The 23,613-nt window shown below is 37.1% G+C and overlaps 1 protein-coding gene across 1 annotated transcript; it reads right to left on the bottom strand.

Moving 5' to 3' along the window:
- Positions 1–2,729: 2,729 nt before the first annotated feature.
- LOC135686720 (DBH-like monooxygenase protein 1) lies at positions 2,730–23,029 on the bottom strand. The gene is made up of 13 exons (XM_065203022.2): positions 22,621–23,029; positions 10,939–11,091; positions 10,394–10,552; positions 10,117–10,209; positions 9,527–9,715; positions 8,434–8,533; positions 7,715–7,875; positions 7,285–7,446; positions 6,344–6,382; positions 5,123–5,182; positions 4,672–4,814; positions 3,616–3,742; positions 2,730–3,156 (listed from the first exon to the last, which is right to left on the bottom strand). Exons 1-13 carry the CDS (start codon positions 22,921–22,923, stop codon positions 2,989–2,991), a joined length of 1,857 nt encoding a protein of 618 aa, XP_065059094.2. The 5' UTR covers positions 22,924–23,029; the 3' UTR covers positions 2,730–2,988.
- Positions 23,030–23,613: the final 584 nt, after the last annotated feature.

The following is a 23,613-nucleotide window of genomic DNA, read 5'->3' as shown; positions in this document are numbered from 1 at the left end:
TACATTAATACTGGCCCCGCCGGAGCACGGGCCCCGGACCTTTTACCCCTCCTAACTCCCCACTCTCATTGCCTTTGGTCTTTTCGAGAGAATACCTCCTGCCTAGTAAACGGTTTCTTCTTTATATAGAGAAACATCATGAAAACAAAAACAGCTATTTTTTGTGTGAAAACAGTAACATTTCTGCTAACAATTTTTTGGCGGTACAGAAAATAAAATTGGCTATAAAGAAAGCAAACATGGCTATAAAAAGACTAAAATTTTGAGACATACTAAAAGTCTTCGTCTGACACTCCTCAGGGTATAAAAAAGGAAAAAATTGATCGAGAACTCTAAGCTAGCAACTATATATCCCCAGTTGTGGATAGAAATAGGCCAATGAGGAACGCGAGCGTATGGCTGTAGAGGGTGCCCTATAAGTTCAGTTTTTCTTTTGGAAATATTTCTCATGGAGTACAAGGATGAAAATTAACTCCTTCTGTCTACAAAATGTTATATATTTCTATTTCTATGAAGATAGATTCTACAACTGCTAGATAGAAAGACAACCGCGCTCTACCATTAATTCATAACATTGTGCCAAATACTGTAACGAGTCTTGAAGTCTTGAAGATCTTTCTATTTTGTATATTGATTTAGATCATGGTGACAATGTACTTAGTCGAGATATTCATATTCCGTAAAAGAAATACGAATAAGTTAAACGTCACGTGCACGACAATATGTTGCTTGTCAGCTTCTCAAACGTATAAAGCATTGGGCATCTTGTTTCCGTGCTATGTAGTTTGGGAACGGTTCCGTTCTTCTTTGGTTTCGCTAAAATGCGAGACACTTTATTTTCGTTCCCAAATCGTGCTTCTTTCCTCGAGTGTAAACGGAACCTTTTAGTCACGATTGAAAAGGGAGCTGATTCTAGGGTTGAGGCGAAGCTTTCTGAAAATTATCAGACGTCATTGCCGCGCCACCGCGCATGATTCACGTGAAAGTTCCGTTCCTAAAGTGTAAACAGGCTCAAATTTGGATCCGTATTCTCTCTAACTGTTGCTTTATATGACGTGAAAAGGTTCGGCATTGGCCTTTTCAGTTCATAGTCTCATTTCTTCGTTTCGGCGTTCATGACTCCGTTAATATTTCGCTTGGTTTTTGTCTTTGTTTTGCCACTTCATAAACCGATAATTTCATTTAAAATTCTTAAAAGGGGAGATGATAGTCCTAGATATTCAAGATATAGGATATAGGGTTTTTTCAGCAAAAAATATCTTCAATATAATTCGAGACCGGGTTTTTAAGCAAGAGATTGTTAAAATGCCCAAAACTGTCCTGCAAAGTTTTGGTTCTACCAACGTGCTTCATGGACTTCCTGGAGGATTCCCAATAAGAGAAACTCGCTAACAACTGTGAAGGACTTGTGTTATTTCTTAATCAGTCCTGATAAGTGATTTAGAAACATGAAAAGGTTTTCAACACCTTTAAGCGAAGAATTTCTCAGTTTTTAAAAATTGGTTTCTGGTATCTAAAATTACCAGCTTTTTCAGGAAAATTTCAAACGGAATGATTAAAATTTGTAAGTCCTATCAAAATGACAAGAAGAATTCTTTCGATGGTTTCCAAAAACAAGGATGAATGGATGAGCCCATTCTTTAACAATTTTGTGAATGCTTTAGAAACTCATCGTTTGGCATTGCTTTATCTGCAATGATGTTAGATATCAAAAGTGCATTGTAACAAAAAGCATAAGGTAACGTGAGAAGCTTAAATGCAATCGACAGATACTAAAGGGCTTCAACTATCTGTCAATCAAAAATGAACCAATCAGTGAGTGTATTTCTACTTGCAAGCTCATTTATTGGCTACTTTAATTGAGAGATGGCTTAAGCCACTTCTATATTTGGCAATGGCCTTGAAACATAACGCAAGAAAGTGCATTGAATGTCAACACAAACTTTTAAGTGATATTTGTGAAACTTCAAGGGGACAGGAACGTCGAATAATAGTTACCAAGCTTGCACGACAGATTCAGGAAGGGCCGTAACAACAAGTGGCGTCGCGTGACCATTCTCGGGGGAGGGGGAGGTTGTAAGAGATGCAAAACCATATTTTACCACATTCCCCACACCCCCGCCCGCTACACCCCTGGTAACAACTATTGATCTTAAAGGTAATGTGTCCATATAAAAGGACGGCGTATACCCAACTTGTCAAGCCATCTATCGAAATAACGGCTTGCGATTGGTCAGTATTCTTGCGAAGCAAAACTGCTCACATGAAAAGCTAACTTCGCAGCAGGGTAAATAAACAGAACGACTGTAATGGCTGGGCCGATGATATGAATAATCACATGTTTTTGAAAACCGTCGCAGAGCTGCTTGCTTTAGCTAGACACATTACCTTTGAGGGCTCACATCCCACTAAAAATGATAGGAGTCATGTGTATCTGATGAATATTCCCTTTTCTTTCTATTCATCTCAGACAATGGTGCCCCTCCATTAAATATGTTCTGTCTACGTCCCTCCGTCCAGGCAATACAGTTGTCAAATTAAACTTGATTGGACATTTCAATACAATTAGAGTCTCATTCCCAGTAAAGTTTATGCCTTTCTGAGCTGAGTTTGCATCTGTTATTTCATTGTAGTCTCCGAGTTTAAGGCTTGAAGGCTAGGGTGCATGCAAGTTTCAAGGCTTGAAGACTGAGCCAGGTTAAATTTGAAAGAGAGAAAAAAGTCACGGCTTGCACAGTTAGTCTATACATCTGAATAAAATTTCGACTACTCAAATCTTTTCTACATAACTGGGAAAGAATAACTATGTTACGAAAATATTCAACAAAGTTAGAAAATGTAAATTAAAATAATGAAAGAAAAACAAAGTAGACGCCTTTGAATAACTCGAAATATGTATATATCATAAAAGCATCTGAACTAATCAACAATAGCAGGAGTCAAAGCAAAATGGATCGATTAAAAGAACTAAGCAACAGGTCACTGAGGTCACTGCCCGATGGAAACTAACAGCATCGATGCGATGATGCAACTTATCAAAAGAACGAAAACCCCAGTCGATTGGAAGGACACTGCCCCTCCAACTGAATCCGTACAAACATCTTTAGGAGGGGGCAAGGCCTGAGTGATGACTGGACGATCTACCGCAACAACTTTCTGAAATAAAAAAATAATCTTTAATTATCTTTCTAATGTTAGATATACAGTTTATGTCTAAATATTTAACATACAAGATTTTGCATATAGATGTTAAATCAGTATATTTTTTAAGCTAATAGATCATTGTTTGATGAAGTGTTAGATAACTTCTAAGATCGCTACTGCATGAGATATTGTTAGTGCTACCCATACATTTTGGCATTCTCTATATTTACGCGAATAGCTTTCAAAGCGATATCTAATGAAATATCTGAGGCGTATCGTTCATCGGGAATAGGCAAGCAGCAACCCGAGTTTTGCAATATCATATTCAAGGGGTAGGTGAAAACGTTTCATAGCTTTTTCAAAGCCCAATAATGTCGGACTTAAAATTGTTACATCAAATTCCCCCTTAGCTCTACAATCGTTTGACTTTCAGTGTCATATCATGAGATTGCAGGTAAATGACTGGCATACCTTTATTTCTCCATTTGTCCCAGTACAGCGTGCTCTGATGCTCTTTTGTGTTCTGTCGTAAATGCTCTTGAGCTCATCTGTCATTGACTTACTCCATCTCACACCATCTAAGCTGTAGTAAGTGACACTGTGGGCAGACAATAGACAATAGGGCTTTAAATAATTCCCTGTTTACAGTACTAGCTTGTTTCTCCAATACTCTGTATTTGTTATGTTACGTTTATATTATTTAACTTCCTTTTACATTGTTTATACTTTTAAGCTTGGAATATTTCTAATTTGTAACAAGTGTATGTATCCAGTGGAATTTAAAATAATACTGAACTGAACTGAACTGAACTGAATAGACAATTTCTACTTCAAAATTGCCACAGCTGCTATTGATATGAAACTGGACTCAAAGAATTGTTTAGAAAGAGAGTAATCAACAAATAATCAGGGCATATAAATGATAAATATATGGCAAACTCTCATTTTTAAGCAACTCGGTAAAAGAATATGAGCACTGGGCAATCAGAGAAAAATTAAGAAATTTCAGTACTCGCGGCAAAAACTAAGAACCAATTAAATTTTGAAAAAGACGATGACACAGAAATTATGCAAAAATCCATCAACCTGGTTGACTGGTTGGCATAAAAATTTTGACACAGAAAGTTAAATTTTCCAATCTAGGTACAGCATTAGAACGAACCTCTCGACATAAATGTGACCAGCATTTGAAATCAATAGAAACATAGACGAATCTCACTGTTTGGAGCTGCAAAAAACCCTCCCCAACAAGTTTATATTTGAAAATTGCCCAGCATGACAAATTAAATATAAGACCCCAAATGATAAAATTAGTGATAAAATTAGTTAAGAAATTCCTAAGAAACACCGAGAATTGAAATTTCTCAAAGCATTAAGAAACTATTCTGCTTAACGTGAAGATTTGCTTCTTATAAGCAGAAAGATGTACTGTTTGGTGTGTGTTGTGCCTGCGTCGAGAAAGTGTGCAATGATCTTATTTATCAACCTAGCAAGTTTTTTGTTAAGCGAAAAGATAAACCCACATACTTTCCTCTTTTTTCTGCTTTTCCATACTTCTGTTTGAAGCTGTCCATTCCACTAACGGCTGACGAAGTGCAGCTCCCAAGATTAACGTTTGGGTAGTACATTATAAAATTAAAACACATCTCTTCCTTCGTTGATTCCCCTCCCTTTGAAAAAGACGGAAAAAGCCTTAAAAAATAGATATACTCGCTAGTTTGTATTGGAAAAAGACTTCATTCAGAGGTATGTCATTGTATGAAAGCTCAGGATTTAATCAAGAGAAGCTCATATTAGTTTTATTCTAAAAAAATTAACTTTAAGCTGCTCATTTCTAGCTTTCACCTCAATCGCGATAGATTTACATCGAAATTCATGAGAGGGTCACTGAGTTAGAATGTTAAAAAGTTAAAATACAAAAAACAACAAGTATTTCTGCAAAAAAGATTATCAGAATGACTATAAAAAAGAAACTTACAAAGGTAGCGTTCTGCCTGCCAATGCTATTATACCTGCAGTAGTTGATAACTTCATCTCCCTACATTAATAAAAATTTTGTCAGCAGCTGATTTTGTAAAGACAAACAGAGACCAGAGCTTATTTGTTGTATTTGTTGCAGCCATTTTCGTCTAATCAGTCGGACTATTTATTGGCATAATTTTGTTACATTTGAATAATTGCATTCTTAAAATGAAGTTCACTATCTTATGGACCCCTCTAAACCTCGAGGTCCTGGGCCATTTCCCCCTCCCTCTCTCGGCGGCTCTGGTTGATATTTAAATTTCTATAGTTACATGCCGTGTCCTAAATGTATTGCCTTTGCTCCACATTCGCAAACCGAACTCAGGTAATTAGTCTTATCATATCCTATAAAAAAGCTGACTCAGCTGGTACGGTCGAACTGTTTCGTTCGAACGAAATATGATAGGAATAACAATTAGAAAACAAGAAATGTCTTTGTTGTTTTGTTTGAATTTCCCAGCTCCACAGAATTTTATATCCAGTTCCACATTTCGAATTCCAGCTCCAATTTCATATCCATTCCAGCCCAAGTCCAGCTTAGAATAAGCTCTGGCAGAGACATTGCTTTGCTTATGTTTTGAGCATCGTACATATCGCATTATGTATTCTTTAAATTCTTATACGTAAAATGTAGAAAGGTAACGTTGATGTGATGCAAAGCAAGAATGGTTAAATCATGAAGATAAAATCAAGAAGGAAATGCAGACAAAAGGATTCTCTCAGCTTTGAAATGATTTTCCTGCTTTAGTTGCTTACCATTCAAAACGTTTTGCTGATCAAGCGCTAAATCTAAATGCTTCAAAATATAGCTAGATAAATTTGTTTGGGAAAGGGGGGCTGTAAAAAACATCTAGGACGGTCTCGTTCGAATCTCGTATTTCCAAAAATCAATCCGTTCCAAAAAAGACGTTAACACTAAACTTCATTAATTTGAAACAATTTTTAATACGCTTTCACAATTTTAGACTTCTTTGCTTGTAAAAAGCAAGATCATAACCTACACCTTTTTGTTATTTTCCCTCTTATTTTGATGTACTTTATCAGTGCAATTCATTATCCGTTTCAGAACCATGCCGCCTCTAATGTTACGTCACGGGACAAATAGTTATGATAGCAAATTGTATTATTCATGAAGCGAGGAACTAGAAAGTCGATTAATTAAAATAAAAATTATTACCGCTTGGAATGTGATTTCTTTGCGTAGAAGATGAGTTTGCTGAAAAAAGTTTTCAAGTTTAATTATCGAATTATAAAGTTGTCATCGATTGTTTAAAATTTTCTCTCCCGCAACTTGAGCTGTTATTAAGGCGGGTGAAAACGATTTTTGCCTTCTTTAGTTGAGATCTTTGAAATCAACTGAAGAGAGCTATATATTACAGCTAACTATACCGTTTGTTGAGAATTTTTCTAAAATGGTACGTGGGGGTCATCAAAGGGGGTAGAAGCCGTCTTTTCACGAAATTTTTAGCTGAAATTAACCGCTTTGGTCATTTCGGCAAAATTCTGCGTCCCAAAATTATTGATAGATTCTGCAGACAGGAAAACCAAGATATGACCAGGTCACTTTCCACAAAAAGGGAAAAACTCTTCAAATACGTAAAGCTTTATAAAACTTCCGTATTTCATGAATCATTTTCGAGAAAATCCGCGTCCGGCAAGTATGGCAAATTCAGTCATTTCTGTAATCCGCCAGATTTCTGTAATCAGCAACACATTTTCATAAAATTTCATTGCTCTTTAAACCCCGATGACTCCCACCTGTCGATGACTCTCACCTGTACACTTTCTAAATGAGAGCACAATACAACGATGCGTACAATGCCTGCCAAAAGTCTTGGAACACTGACGTCAATTTTAAAGTTCAAAATCAATCATCCCCCTCTCTCCTACAGAACAATGTTGGTTTACTATCAAACGGGTTAGGATTTTAGGAAGCACTTTCCTTTGCTTCCTAAAATAGATATTTCTCTAAATCATCAACATTGTTTTAGGGGGAAGAGGGCAGAAGTAGTAATTTTTTTCATGAAAGGAATGAAAGATATCAAATGTAGCGTAAATTGCTGGGTGTTGCAAGTAATTTTGGCAGGCATTGTAGACTTAAAATAGTACTAAACAAACCTGATAATCAAAATCGTAATTGTTATCTCTAAGGACTTCAACGACCTCCTTTCCGTTTCGAATAATCTTAGTCCAGATGGCTCTACCAAGAACGTGGGCGTGCGGAAACGAGGCAAAAAAATTTACTTCGTTGCCTTTCAAAGCCTTGGGATTCTTTAGGTACTAAAATGTAAAAAGAAAAAGATATTTTCCTCCAAGCAAATGAATGAATGAATGAGTGAATGAGTGAATGAAAATCACTACCTACAACTACACCAAGATTTCAAAGGAAAAGTCAAACGGCTGAAAGTAGAGTGTTAAAATGCAAGTCCCTTGAAGCCGGATTTTAATTTTAAACTAGCGAAAGGGATCTGGCTGGGAGCTGGACAGTCTCTCTGGTCTTCAATTATTTTGACAAAAGCAAAAGTTACAGAGAAGAAATTCAACTCACTGAAGTACAGGCTTTTGAGCAGCTTCCAGTCGTCGTCCACTCTTCAAGGTTAGGTGGTATAATAAAGTTCCTACCAGTAGCTACGCCCACCGTAAGGGTTGCAGCATCGTATTTGCGAGGTTTGTCATAATATAAGCGAAGTCCATTGGTGATGAGGTGGCCTTAGAAAGAAGGCATGAACATCTTAATTGAAAAGAAAATATGCCGCTTTTTGACACTGATCTTATCTTATACTTACATTTAACTTGGGGACTACTTATGCTAGGTCGTTACACGTCGTGAAGTCGTAAATTGATTAACGTTTACTGTAAAACGTAGTTTTTTTGCGGAAAAGCTAAAGAGAATTTCCCTACGGGTCCTCCCAAGCATGAAAAATCCTTGCAGTTATTCTATTCTTGTGCTTCAATTTTATATTTAATTTCGTCATTTGAAAGAATGTGTCTCGAAAATACCGAAATGATGCGCGGAAGACCAGCCGCCCATTGGGGCAATGTAAATAGCCAAATTTGTTGCCAAAAATATAATAGGAAAAAATATCATACAATAAAAGTGCTTTGTTTTTAACCATTTTAGAATAAGCGCACGCTATTCATAATTTTAGGTGTGGGGTTATCAGGATAGTTTTCTGATAATTGAAAATAAACATAAGTTGAAAATTTTGTTTAAATATATGAAACATGATAGATTACCAGCCGTAGCATAAGATGATAGCAACTGACCTTTGTTGTGTGGGTTGTCAAAATGCGTCTCCAACACAAAGTACCTCATACTGTCTGTTGCCCCTACTGACCATCCAACATGATCGGGAAACTTGAAATTCTTGGAAAATGGAGCAGAGAAATATTTCAGTTCTTGCAAAGATATACCCTGAGATCAAGTTTTTGCTGCCCTTACTTTTGCGACTCCAGGGTAGCAAAGACACAACAATCATGAGAAATGTGGTTGCAATGAACTGTATAAAAGATGGTAATAGAAGCAAGCAAAGTCCATAACAAGGAATCCTGAAATTTATTCAATCTGCAGCTGGTATAACAAACAGCAAAAGGATATGACTAATCAGAAATAGCATAAGAGTAACATTGCGCACTATAAATTATTATAGACTATGTCATGTGAAATTGTCGATGTCATTATCCTCCTCCATATTATGAATTATTGTAGAATATGCCACGTGAATTTTCGATGTCGTTATCATTATCAATAATCCAGTCACAAAAGTCTTTTATAAGATGTAGAAATGATTTTTAACGATTGATAAATCATTTTTACAATGCCAACAGAATGATAAAGTATGAAAAGGAACACAGTTAAATTAGCATGTCGGTTAGAAAAGGCTTCGTCGTTCTAACAACAACACGAAACGGTGTAAAACATTTATTTCGGTTGATAATTTATTGAGCAAGATTCGAAACAGACTAGAACATACAACATACAGATCAACCATGAGATATTTGGTTACAATATTGTAACTGTGGACAATTTCTCAATTATCATCAGATAATTTATCTGCTGTGTTTATGACACTTAAAGTAAAGCTCAACATTTAGTTGCAATGTACGATTTTGTAGATATCATGTGCTGTAAGGATGAATTCAATGAACGAGGCGTAAAACTTAACATAAGTTAGGGAAAATAATGAAGTATAAATATAGAGGAAAGTTCGCTAGATATTAATTTCAAACAAATCTAATCATCAATATCAACCATTCGCTATGGTTTATGATATTTTAATCTTAAAATTTGGATTCTTCGAAAGCATGGCTCATCAGGATTTTGATTTCTAATTTGATGCAAATTTAGGTAACAACTCACCACTCCACCAACCGCCCATGCATACATTGGACTGACACCAACACACTCCTTTATCGAGGGTGGCATATTATGATTATCGCGACAGGATCCTGTAACATTCAAATGGGAGTCGTTGAAGGTGTTCTTGCAAATGTACAGCACCATATGATGCACCACACCACGATCCTTCAATGCAATAATCGGTTCGATCTGCAACAGAGTCACTTAGGATCGCATCATATTATTCATTACAGTAGATACCTATTACATGCATCACAATCTGATGAAAGAATCATTCAGTTTGCATTGAAAGAATCACTCTATTTTCACGAAATTCTTTAGGCACTAAATTAGTGCAAAGGGTGTCCTGCTGAAAACATTAATCGACGAATAGAGCTGAAATATCTTATTTTGCATTGTCACAATGTTCTTTCGTTTTTTGCGATTAAAGATCAAAATTTACTGCTGAAAAAGTAGTTGTTCCAAGGATGCAGCACTTCAATCACAATTCAAGGTTATTCAGTTCAGGTTAATCATCTTTTCTTCCACGAACGTTCTGGAGATCATTAAATGTATTCTTTTATATCTTTATAACTCATTCCACATTTTACCTCGATGATGTGTTTTTTCTCTGTTAGATGAACCAGATTCGCCATTTTATAAGCTGAACACCAGTAGGTTGTCTCAGCAGTTGGCAAAGAGACCTAGAATTATTCAGAATGCAGTTGTCACAAATAAGCAAGACCAAGAAATCAATGCGAAAAATAATGGAGCAACGAAAAGTCATGCAAGTTAATTAAAAAAAAATTTTTAAAGAGAAGAGAAAAGTTGAGAAAATTTGAAAACCAACTCAAAATTAGAAAAAAACGAAAATTTCTGTCAACTCACGTTTGCGCTGACAACATCAAAGTATTTCGCTGTTTTGGGTGGTGGTACGTTCTTGACATAATTCAACAAATTTATACTTCTTGCTCCCCTGTCGCTCGTTCGATGTTTGCTGAAAGTATCGGTAGGCCCATGTGCATAGATCACCTTGGATGTTCCAAGCTAAAACAGCATAGGTTATTGTGAGGGATTGTAAATTGTAAAATTGTTGCACATCCAACGAAATTATTTTTAAAGTTCAGCTTTGTTTTCTTAAACGATCTTTGCAGGCTGTTCTCCCTGTTTACCCAAAATTGCTATTTCAGGGTTTATATAGCGGTGGGCGCGGTCGGGGTGGTAAGTTAGATAAAATCAGGTTTTTGTGTTACAAAACTCACGAAGAAACGATGTTCGGTAAAACATTAACAAATTTATGTACAGGCTGCAAAGTTTACTATTAAAATGTTTTTTCTTTGTCCTATTGTCAAAGGGATTCCTCCACAATAAAGCATTATATAGGCAGGTATGATTAAGGAAAGAGCATGGATTTTGATGACATCAGAACTTACAGGAATATCTCTGTCCTCTTTGTCACAGGTAACTAACTTGCGTTTGAATTTCAAGACAGTGACACCATTGGTTTCAGATGAACCAACATAATCATAATTTTGCTTCTTGTCTTCGATAGGCCAGCCATTTCCATAACTTGGTCCATGATAGTCCTGTAAAATACATAAAGTATTGTTACCAGGGGCGGATACAGAATAAAAGTTGACGGTCGCACATAAACCCTATCCAGCAGGCGGTCTAGGGGGCCTCCATCGTGGTCAAGGGTAGGGCCATGATAGGGACCCAGCCCTCCCCCCGGGACCAGAGCAACTAGGTTTAATTTCAAAGGTAAAAACCCTAAAGCTCACAATGTCAGTTATTGCAACCACAATAAATAAATTCGAATAAATTCGCCTTTTTTCAAGAAAGTCATCTTGATTTTTTGTCTAGAATACTATTTTCATGTCTTGTAAGCGTTAACTTTCCAACTGTGATTAGTCCCGCTAAGCAAGACTGATACACTTTGATTGATGAAACGCCCTTATCTTTAGGAGTGGAAGTTGCGTCAGCAACGAGGTTTGCAGGCTTTGTAGTAGTTTTGAGGGTGGCGACGGGACTGGGGCCCTGAAATGTTCAAATTGTGTAGTCAAACATTTTTCCTTTTTACAAGGTTTTCCAAATTTTCCAGCAAATCCAAACACCCAGTTGAGACAAAATATCTTGAGATTCAGAAGGGTACACTTCCTGTGCACCTCTTCCGTATGCATAAAAAATTTGGGATTCTTCTCCTTCACAACTTTCATCCACTTTTTCCCTTGCCAGCAGTTGTGCGGCACAGTAATCTAACATAGTGTTTACAGACTTTTCGTGCCGCACAAATATGTGAAAACTTGAATTTTGATTGGTGAGATTTGTTAAAATATTTGCATAACAAAAAGCCCTGCATATTTGTGCGGCACGGGCGACATGCCTAAAAATCATACTGTTTACGGTCTAGGATGGTCTTTGAGTTTCTTCTATATTGAAATGAATCGTAGCATTGTGTGTGAGATCGACCAAGTTCGGTCCTGTGTTCATTGTGTAAAGAGAGTTTAATGTATTATCTGTAAGGAGGGAAATAAAAGATTACGGTAAGCATGATTGCCTTATTTCAATGGCTGAAAACTAAAACTAAATTCTAAAAATCTGACGGTCTTCCGTGCGACCTGTGCGACACCCTGAATCCGCCCCTGATTGTTACACATGTTTATTTAGTGTGTGGGTTTGCAAGCTTATTAAACTATTACAATTTGTTAGCCGATAAATGATAAAGGTTTGTTGCTAAGGGGAATTAGTTTGGTATCCTAAGCAGTACGGCGGTGACAAGATTATAAGAAAAAGACTGCAAGAAATCTTCTGAAATTTACTTTAAGCTAATCTAAAGGATGTTGTCGCAAAAGATTTTACGTTTGCTTGCAGGCCTTTGCTTGCAGGTCTCTGAAACCTCTAGGTAGCCCTGCCAATGTGTCTCTGCCAGTTATGAGTGACCAACAAATCACAGGAATAACATATCACGATACGTCGCTCAATGCGTTTTTCAAAAGTTGATTTTTTAGTCAAAGAATGCTGTCGAATCAAACCTTTTCTCCCCATTTTGAATTTCTTCGCACCACTCCCCTGTTTACGTTCCGCAAGAGCAACAGTAATTGGAACTTTCTATTACTATTCTTTATAAACTTCCCTATGACCTTGTAAAAGCCAAACATGAAATTCATTGAACACATGAATTTGGTTATCTGTAGCTTTTAGGTTGACAAATTGGTTGCAAAAATGCAGCCTTCTTTCAAAAGTTTAACTCATAAAAGTATTTTGTTAGCTCTCAGAAAATTAGTTAAAAATATATTTGCAACGATAACGATTAATGATGTTCGATAAAAACTCAAATAATGTTTGATAAACTAACAACTACTAGCCTGTTTAACTCAACTGTCATGGAATTATCAGTCCTTGTCATTTCTTTTTTTAATAATTGACTGCCTGGAAAGTTTTCCCATTTTATGTAGATAATGCAATCTATTCGCTTTACCCTGATTGTCCTTGCCTATCATGCCTTAACATCTTCTACTAGCATGAAATAGAAGCAGTTCGCTAATTGTATCAATAATAGATTGAAATGGGCCTAAATTCTATAAAAAATCTCCCTCTCCAACATACTACTCTCCTTGGTCTTCCATTTCTTAACTCAAGATAGCCCTTCTAAAATGTACAAAAATATCGTTGTTCTTGGATGAATTCGACAATTCCACATTGAAGCAACTGACGGAACTATGATATTAAACAACAGATGTAATCAGCGCCGCGGAGAGGATTTATGGGCCCCGGGTTGGGTCGAAACATAAATAGTAAAGCACTTCCAAGGCAGTTCCTGGGGTACGGGGAATGCTTCCTCTGGAATTTTTGAAAAGGACTGTGGCTAAACTGTTTTGGTGGCTTTTACTTCTGGTAGCTATTTTATATAATTTGAACATAACTGATATCTTAACACCAAAATACATAAAAAGGAAAATTTCTTAGAAATTCTAAAAGTCTTAGAAAATGGAAAATGTTTAATTCATTGACAAAACTCAACACAATCTTGTCAATAGGTGCGCGTGCTGTGGTATAAATCTGTATGACGTACACTGCCAACAAAAGGTTTTGGTACATTAACGTCAGTTTTCAAGGGTAATTTCAGCCATTCCTCATAATTTCAGGTAATTTCAGACTTTCTAAGTTATAAATATTGTTTAGAGGAAAGGGGGTGCGGAAATAGGGGTATTCAGGACGAATTTAAAAATATAGAAAAACAATGCAAACTGCTGAGTGTTCAAAGTACTTTTGGCAATGATTGTACATATTGCTGTATGTTCCCCTGTTGTAATCACATTATTTGGTATGCATTAAGAAGCTTTTCAACTTATTTAGCCCAAGCCCACAAAGATGAGAAATTCTCATCACAAATATCTTTAACTCTCAAGCAGTCAAAGACTCAAACTGTTTCTACCTTACTTCATTCATAGACTTTTGTCATGATTGTTTTTATTACTGACAGTTTATTATAATGGCAGGATTATTATTTGTAATTTTTTACTGAGGTATCATTTATGGGTTCCTTAAACCAAGGGCCCCCGGGTCAGTGACCCCTCTGGCTACAGTTTTTTACCTACCAAATTGAACCCCAACACAACAGCACTCCCTTGCTGGAAAGATTACGACAGAGTTCCCAGCTTCCTATTTCATCTTCTATCCAAAAGTATCCAAGGAATTCAAAATCGGAGAAATCAGTCACCCCTCACAGTGACAATTTAGAGTATGCTATCTATGCGCCAATATTAAAACCGGTGGTTATTGTTTTCTGAAAACCTGTGAAAAACGGTGCCCATATGTTTCCCATATGCGAAAAAACCGGTGACTAAAAAGCATATTCGATACCGTTTTGATACAAAATGATAAAAAATGGAATACAGATGCAAATTAGAATCTGACATCTTGCATTGTGGAGCTAGACTTTCGCTCTCAGAAAACATTCATGAAAATTAGAATCGAAATTGCTAGAAAGGGGCCTGGAGGGGGGGCTGTGTGGCTCACTTTTTCAGAGATAAAATTTTTTTGAATGTCTTTTCTATATCATTTTTGAAAACGAGATATGAAATAAAAGGAGAACAAACTGTTTATATACTGCTTGATTTTATTTGATCTATTTACTAACTAATTGGGGTATAATTTATCTAATTGTCTATTATTTGCACCATTTCAGTAGATAACTTTTGCATCATTGCAATGTCTGCATTGTAGTTGTGTTAACATGGCCTACTGAAAATAATCGAGACAAAGTAGATGCACATTTCTGTTCAGGAATTAAAATTTTCTCAATCAAAACAACAGCTTCTTGTTATTCACATCGATGTGCACTTTGAACCAAAGGTCACCCTTCCTTTCTTACCTCAACGTCTGTCACTAACGTTTTAGCATGACTCCGCCCCTCCAAATTTTGTACTAAAAATCAAGAAGCAGTTTTTTTAAGATCATCGAATTCTCTGTTCTGAGAGTTATAGCAATGTGTAAATTTTAGTCTGGGAGATGAATCTTTAGCCATTCTAGAAGGCTGAATTTCAAAAATTTTCTTTCGCGTCGGACCCAACCTGTGGCTCCTCCTACATCACTAAACTTGATTCTCAGCTCCCCTCCCCGGTTCATTTTCAGCTCCCCCCCCCATCTCTGAGAAGAGGATCAAATGGACCGAGTAAATTGCGGCAATTTAGATCAAGTGTGAGCAAATTAATCACATTTTACTAACCTTAATAGCAACTTTTGGCAATATTTATGGACCAACAACACAGAGCCATAACCGGGAAAAACACCCCGAAACCGGTCAAAATTTTGGCTGGATGAGCGCCTGCAAGACACAATTTTACTTAAAGAGGGCCTGGATTTTTAGATTCAGTGTCAACAAGAAATCTTCAAATCATTAGTTTGTTTACCTTTATTTATATCAAGGAATATCATATTTAACCAACGGAGGAACTACCTTTGCTTTGTAATACTGCTAATTTTAGGCCTTTCTCTCTAGTCCATTCGTTTGATTTTCCTTACCTAATCACTCTTGTTTATCTGTAACTTTCCTTGCTCGTTCCGCATTTTTCTATCACGTGTATTAGGATAATCTTTGTATTATTATGAGTAACTTCATACCTACGTCAATTATCAGCATGTTAAGTAGATCGCCATAGCAACCCAGTGTTTTAGGATATCGCGCTACCCCACCCCGCTCGTTACTAAGTAAATTACTTCCTTTCACCGTTTCATTTACGTATGTATATTGTTTTTAGTTCAGTATTTATAGGAGACCCGTACCTTATCTTAGGAAGGAAGAATTATGGAAAAGTAGCAGCAAGAGAAAGCAGTTTAGGCATGCACCATTTTAGGGGCAAGATGCCTGTGAAAGATCTTGTCGCCTTCGTCGTTTGGAAATATTTATAGGAGATATATCAGTTTTGGAAGACCTCTGGGATAGTTCTTGAGAAAGAATATGCCCACGTCGCGCGTTAATCATTATGCCGTTGTTAGCATGCAAGTTATGTAGCTGCCGGGACGATTTTATCGAAAGAAAAAAAGGAAAGATTTAACCGATTTACGTCGCATCATTTATTGGCCATCCTCTGCTTTTTAAAGGTCCTGAGAATCAATCGATTTAAGCAACATTTTACATTGGTGACAGGAGTGGGATTATATGGTGCTGGAAACAGACCCGAACCCAGATTCACGAATCAGTTCAGAACATGTACCTCAAGATGGAAGGCGACGAACAACTGTTCACGAGACGACAGTTCGAACACCCTGCATACCATCCCGAGATGCATTCGGAGAAAACGCCAATCTTTTTTTTAATCCATCCACCGGACTTGTCGACTTTTATTCACAGACTTTAGGCATTTTTCAGACTTCAGTTAGTCATAATTTGTTTAGCACGCAGAAACGAGGACGTTTCTATTTTCTCGATAAGGAGGTATGTAATACTGCTAATTTTAGGCCTTTCTCTCTAGTCCATTCGTTTGATTTTCCTTACCTAATCACTCTTGTTTATCTGTAACTTTCCTTGCTCGTTCCGCATTTTTCTATCACGTGTATTAGGATAATCTTTGTATTATTATGAGTAACTTCATACCTACGTCAATTATCAGCATGTTAAGTAGATCGCCATAGCAACCCAGTATTTAAGGATATCGCGCTACCCCACCCCGCTCGTTACTAAGTAAATTACTTCCTTTCACCGTTTCATTTACGTATGTATATTGTTTTTAGTTCAGTATTTATAGGAGACCCGTACCTTATCTTAGACAGTAAGAATTATCAGTGGCGAAGCTGGCCTTAAGTCAATGGTCATGCTTTGTATGGGAGAGAAAGGGGATGGGGGTCTGGGGGCATAGCCCCCAGGAAAATTACACACAACCACACCCTATAGATGCTCGGAAAAGGGGGGTAACGCCCTTTTTAGTGTATTGAATCAAATAGCTCTTTAGATCGCAATCAATGATGTCAAGGACTTCAACATCTAAATGTTTTTTCCACCCCATTCTCCAATGTTGTGTTTTGGAAATATCTTTGGGACAATGTTTTTGAAAAATTGTGCATTTGAAAACCCCCAACAAACACTACTGATCATACTGGAAACACATTGCAGATGAGAGAATATTATATCTACAAATATTTTTCAAAATCTAAACTTTTGATAAATCAGCTTATTTAAATCAGCAAGGGCTAAGAAATATCCATTCTCTTACCATTGATTATTGACACTTTTGATGATGTTTCTGAATTAAGATGAATTAGGCAAGATAAGCCCTCAGTGATAGGTAGGCCCTCCCTTGTTTATGATACAGGGAATTGTGGGATGCTTGTTTCTTGGTTCAGAATTTTATACTTAGCTTCAATTTTATAAGCTTAATTTTTACATATCTAAAACAAATGTATCAAGGATAGTACTGTTTAGCATATACAAAAAGTTTTGACCCCTGTATTTAAGGTGTAACATGCCATAAACATCAACAAGTTAAGTCCAAGCCCAACATCAAGGGCTTTCCTATAACTTTGGTCTTCCATGTTTTAAGAAACCCCATAGTTTTCCTGGCAACCGAAAGCCCTGGGGAAATCAAACTGCACTGAGAAGGTTGGCTGTGTGGAAGCTACATATATAGTGTGATTAAAAATCATTTCTAAATTCTATCCATCAGCAAATTATAGTCAAATATCCAATAACAGGCAAGTTCCAGAGTGCAATTTCATTATCATCATCAAGTCATGGTGTAATATTGAATAACAGGCAAATTACAGGGATACAATACATTTGCATTGCATAGGGTACAATGCAAATTACATACATGTATTAACAAAAGTTATAGAGTAATATTGAATAAACAAGCAAATTTAAGGGTACAATTTCATTTATCAACAAAAGTTATGGTGTAATATTGAATAAACAAGGAAATATAAGAGCACAATTTCATTTATCAAAAAAAGAGTTGGTGTAATATTGAATGCAGGCAAATTTCAGGGTACCATTTAATTTATCAGCAACAAGTTATGGTGTAATATTAAATAACAGGCAAATTGCAAGATGCAATTTGAATTTTATTTTATACACAACAAGTTATGTTGTAATATTGACTAAACAGGAAATTTTTAAGAGCACAATTCTTTCTATCAACAACAGGTCTTGGTGAAATATTGAATAAACAGGCAAGTTTTCAAAGTACAAGTTCGTCCCTCTCAGCAACAAGTAAGGTTGTAATATTGAATAAACCAGATAGAATGGACAGGCAATTTCCATCCATCATGTAAAATTCCATCCATCAGCAACAGGTTATTGTGTGATTTTGACAAAACAGGAAATTTTCAAGAGTACACAGGCAGCCATGAGCAAGAGGTTTTGGTGAAATACTGAATACACAGGCAAGTTTCAGGGTACAAGTTCGTCCATCAGCAACAAGTTATGGTATGATCAGCAACGTAGTGGTAGGATTCTTCATCGATAAGGGTCGGCCTTTGGTTTTCAATTACAATTTTGGTTTACAATTACCTTGCTCAGCCACACGCAAGTGATCCCTGTAGCAGTTAATAAACAATATATCTCTCGGAAATAGCTTCGATTGAATTTCCCCACTCCCTTGCAGCAATGTTTCTCAGCTCACAAGTAGACCTTAGATACTTCATGTATGGGAGATTTAGGTCGGTCATGCTGAAAAAAATGAGCATGACTTGGGGTCCAAAACGGGCCAAGATAGCATGCGCAAGATAGAATTCAGCCAATCAAATCAGTGCTAGGTTTATGACGAGGTCATGCTATTCCAAATGAGCATGACTTACCGCAGGGATACCAACTGAAAAGTCATTGAAACTCAGCCGACTCACAGGAGCGGTTGGGCTCTCTGAGGAAAGAAACCCTATGGCAGGTCATGCTCTCCAGAATGAGCATGACTAACCACAAGGGACCAAGGTAGGGAAGGGCAGTGAAATAATAAGAATCAACTGGACGAATGGAGTTTTGAGGGTACTTTTTCAATAAAGAAAAGTTTTAATCATTATAATAAATGTCTTTAGCTCTGAAAATTTTTAGTCATGCTCAGCATGACCAGCATGACCGCTAGCTTCGCCACTGAGAATTATGGAAAAGTAGCAGCAAGAGAAAGCAGTTTAGGCATGCACCATTTTAGGGGCAAGATGCTTGTGAAAGATCTTGTCGCCTTCGTCGTTTGGAAATATTTATAGGAGATATATCAGTTTTGGAAGACCTCTGGGATAGTTCTTGAGAAAGAATATGCCCACGTCGCGCGTTAATCATTATGCCGTTGTTAGCATGCAAGTTATGTAGCTGCCGGGACGATTTTATCGAAAGAAAAAAAGGAAAGATTTAACCGATTTACGTCGCATCATTTATTGGCCATCCTCTGCTTTTTAAAGGTCCTGAGAATCAATCGATTTAAGCAACATTTTACAGCTTGTTCCTTTATTGATTTTATGGCATGAAGGTCTCTGAAGTACCTAAAGTGTTTCTTTCACTGAGCGGGGTGTGGCCGCACCCCCGGTCACAGAATAGGATATAGGCAGAAGGGTAACTCTCGTCGGTTCCTTTGTTGTTTTTGAAGCCTGAGTCAACAATAGAATTTTAAAATTCCCCGCTAACCTCGATTTCATCAGACGAATTTAGCCATGACAAATTATTATTCATTAATCAGATATTAACGAATTATGATACATAATTGACATTGTTCACAATCGTTGGGCATTTCGTCTCAAATAAAGTTGTCTACTTTCATTCTTTTTTGAAAATTTCCCCAACAGCATGCTCAGCCTCGTATAAGTTAACGCATGCGCAAGTTCAGAAGAGTTCCACTTCTGCCTAATTCCTATTCTATGCCCCGGTTGCGACGCCCCTGGATTTAAGCCTCCGCATATGTGGGATTTGTTCATCAAAGTAAACTTCCGACAAATTTAGTGTGTCGATTACTTCAGCTAGGTCAAACACTTACAAATTCAACTAGATGGAAAATCCCAACGTTAAAACTGGCGGCCGCGATTGTGAGACTTAACTGCGTTGCGTGACAAAAAACGATAGGAGATCGTTCCGCTTCCCCGAGTCACTTGAAAAGGATTGTTAGAATAGAAAGTGAGAAATTGAAATCTAGTAAATCCCACTAATGTTTTTGACGATTATCTATCCGTATATTGGGATTTGTAAAGCTTTCAAGTTACAGCCTTTTTGGTAAGAATAATTTGATAAGGACACGAGAATAAAAATTGGACAAAAGTTAAGAACAAATTAAGACTAAGCTGAGAATAAGCTCAGCTACCGTATAATGTAATTTTGAACAGTTTTGTGAACAGTTTCACACTTTAGGTCGAAAACACTCATTTTTTTTATAGGAAACAGGTTATAAGAAACGGTAGGCTTGATTTTTTGAAAGTTAAAAACAGCCATATTCAAATTGAAAAAAGCTGAGAAACTTTAATAATTAGCAGTTTTAATTTTCCGAGTTGACACTCGAAACAGTCTTGGCATTAAACATCTCTGTATTTTCCAACAGTACACTTGCATTTATTCTCAGTAATTTGCACACTCAAAAAAATTCGACTTAAAAATTTGCTTTGTCTTCAACTTGACATTGCTCAAGTTCTATGAGCTTAACTGTTTACAGATCTCAACAGAGTTAGTCATTCTAGGAACACAAAATTCCTTGATCACTATGTTAGTTGATCTCTGAATGTGAGTTAACTATTTTCTTTACATTGGAAAAACGTTTAAAAATTTCATTACCTAAGAAATTTAAGAAGCATGTATAAAACATTAATAGCAAAATGGCCCGAAAATTTAAGAAACTGCCTACCAGCACCGGACCTTGGTTTCTTATAAACAAATACGTGTAAAGGATGAGTCTCAAAAGTTGCCGAAACACTCACCTTCAGCACAATAGCTAGCAATTGCACAGAAGCACTAATAATTTAAAAGAATAAATTAAGAACTCCCCGGCCTCAAAGTTTGGAAAATTAATAACAAACAGCCACAAATTCAAGTTTCTGGCCCTTTTTAAAAAAAGAGTGTAGCTTTGAAATTGATGACATAAACAATGTTTTGTCAGGGACAATACCAGTAACCCCACTCCAAAAGAGACATTTGAGCCACCTCGATTTTCAACATCATATGCGGTCCTTGTCTACTGTATGAGCCTCTAAACTGAAAAGATCGTGCATGCTATTATCACAAGTAAACTTGACTACTGTAACAGTCTTCTATTTGGTCTGCCGAATTATCAGTTGCAAAAGTTGCAACGTGTTCAAAATGCTGCCGCAAGGATAATTACTGGGACTCGCAAGTACGAACATATCACTCCAGTACTAAAAGAACTGCATTGGCTGCCGGTAAAAGAAAGGATTGACTTCAAGATTTTGTTATTAACATTCAAGGCACTTAACAACATGGCTCCAGCCTACCTGAAAGATATGTTGAGGCTACAAACCAGTGATAGATACAGACTGAGGTCAGACAAATCTATGGCATTGCTAGTTCCAAAGACAAAATTTGCATCTCGTGGGGACAGAGCATTTTGTACTGCAGCCCCTAGGCTCTGGAACAAACTGCCCGTTGAAATTAGAAGATCTCAGAGCGTCCAAACTTTCAAAACAGGATTAAAAACGTATTTATTTCATAATCAATTTAACATGTGAATGACATTTCTAACTTTACTTTCTGTAAATTAAGGTTTTTTAACACTGTTCAGCGCTTTAGAATATATGTATATAGATTTTAGCGCTCTATAAGTGCATTGTTATTGTTATTATTGTTATTATTACCAGAACGCGTGCGTTTAGAAGCAGTGCTCCTCTAAACCAAACAAACTGGCAGCCGCACCTTCTTTACAACTCCTACATTACAATTTCCTGTTTTACGCTTTCTCTTTTCAGCATCCATATCCTAGGTATGCAACTGTACCCTCGTGTGTACTGAATGTAGGGGCTGCAATATTTACTCTTTACAGGGGAAAAATGCATGGCATCGAAGCGTTAAGCCCTGCACACACACTTCTTCTACCATTATTATAGTTTAAGGGAAGTGGTCAGTTAATAAGCAATATATTTTCCAAGTTGGTGTAGCGACCCCTACCCCCCTCCCCCCATAGGAAAATGAGTAATCTGACTTCTACATCTGACTTTGAAGAATTAATACCACCAATATTGCCGAATGCCTATGAAAATTTCGAGGTAGACCGCCGCTGTTTGTCTTCCGCACTCCCGCACACGCAGGCAGTCCAATGGCGATTGCCAAAGATAAATTGTAACAATAGCGGACACTCTTTTATGTTGCCACACTCATTTCGTTGGTTCATTTCTATGTTTTTTAAACCATATATTGAACGACGTACATCGCAACAAATCTATAACACATTACATTACAAGTGCTTGTAGAAATCATCTTTCAGAAATGGTTGTTCACATCTTTGCCTGGCAGAACTAAAGAGTGCAGCATATTTTCAAATTTTTCTACTTGGCAAAAAAAAGTTAATCCATGTTTAAAGGCTGTTTGCTGAAGTCTGACTACGTTTTTTTTGCGATCATTGTTTGAAGATTCGCAAAAAAGCGGGCCTCTAGATATCCGTCTACTGTTCAATTTTAATTTATCGATAAATTGTTACCTTCAAGTGGCCTTTTCCTTTGGAATCAACCAAACCAACAACAATGTCAGCGCCTTTCATACTCCCTGAGAGTCCAGCAGATATCCCAAAAGCGACCCAGCCAGTCGTTTTCACTTCGGCAGCAAAATGAATCGATTTATCTGCATCTTTTACACTCCAGTAAAGTTTGTAGCTTTCCTTTGGGTCCAAGAAAGCTGCATGATCGTACTCATCCTTCAAATTTGCTGCAACGCACGATAAAAAGAGCAAAACTAATGCCAATTTCTGAAACGCAAAGCTCGCCATACCTTTGAAACACGCCATCTGCTGCAGGGTATAAGAGGCCGTTCATGTAGCAAGCTAGTATCTTTGTTGAAACCTGAGACAAATTTCGAAAGACGAACAAAGCAAGCTCTTGCCGTCGCATAATGACGATGCATTTATTTAAATGTGAATTTGCATAAAAACTAACAAGATCTTGCTTTTCTAAAGGAGCAAGAGAAGGACGGTCCCTGCAACCCCATTGATATATCTTTCTTTTAGAAAGATTATTTTGTCCCGTGTGCATTAAAACAATGACAAAACATAAAAAGAAACACAGTCCAATTAAGAATAAACTTTAAAAAGAATAAACTGAACATGATTTATCGTCCCGTGAGGCCGACTGAACCGGCTTCGGTTGTGTAAATACAGTCCCATGTTTATAAGCAGCAATCTAGCCCGGTCAGCCGGGCTGACTGTCCATTTAAACAAGTGGCTAACCAGTGATGGACTCCAACTGAAAATTGCCCCATTGGCCTGTTTTTAGACTAGGCTACATTACCACGTGTCTTCACAATCGACGATATTTTGATATCTCTCCTGAAAGTAGACACAATAGCAGGAAACTTTGCAATTGGTGGCAATCTGATACGCAGAAAACAATAGGATATAGACCCATCTGAAAACTGTCCCCTTGTTTTATTTTTAGACTGGGGTACACTGGCCAAGACCAGGACGGTGTTATCGTATCCA

This window comes from Rhopilema esculentum, chromosome 10 (assembly GCF_057945365.1).
Source record: "Rhopilema esculentum isolate cy_ngs chromosome 10, ASM5794536v1, whole genome shotgun sequence".
In the NCBI taxonomy this organism is placed as follows: domain Eukaryota; kingdom Metazoa; phylum Cnidaria; class Scyphozoa; order Rhizostomeae; family Rhizostomatidae; genus Rhopilema; species Rhopilema esculentum.
Note: the sequence above shows the minus strand (reverse complement) of the source record. Positions and strands in the feature narration are given on the sequence as shown.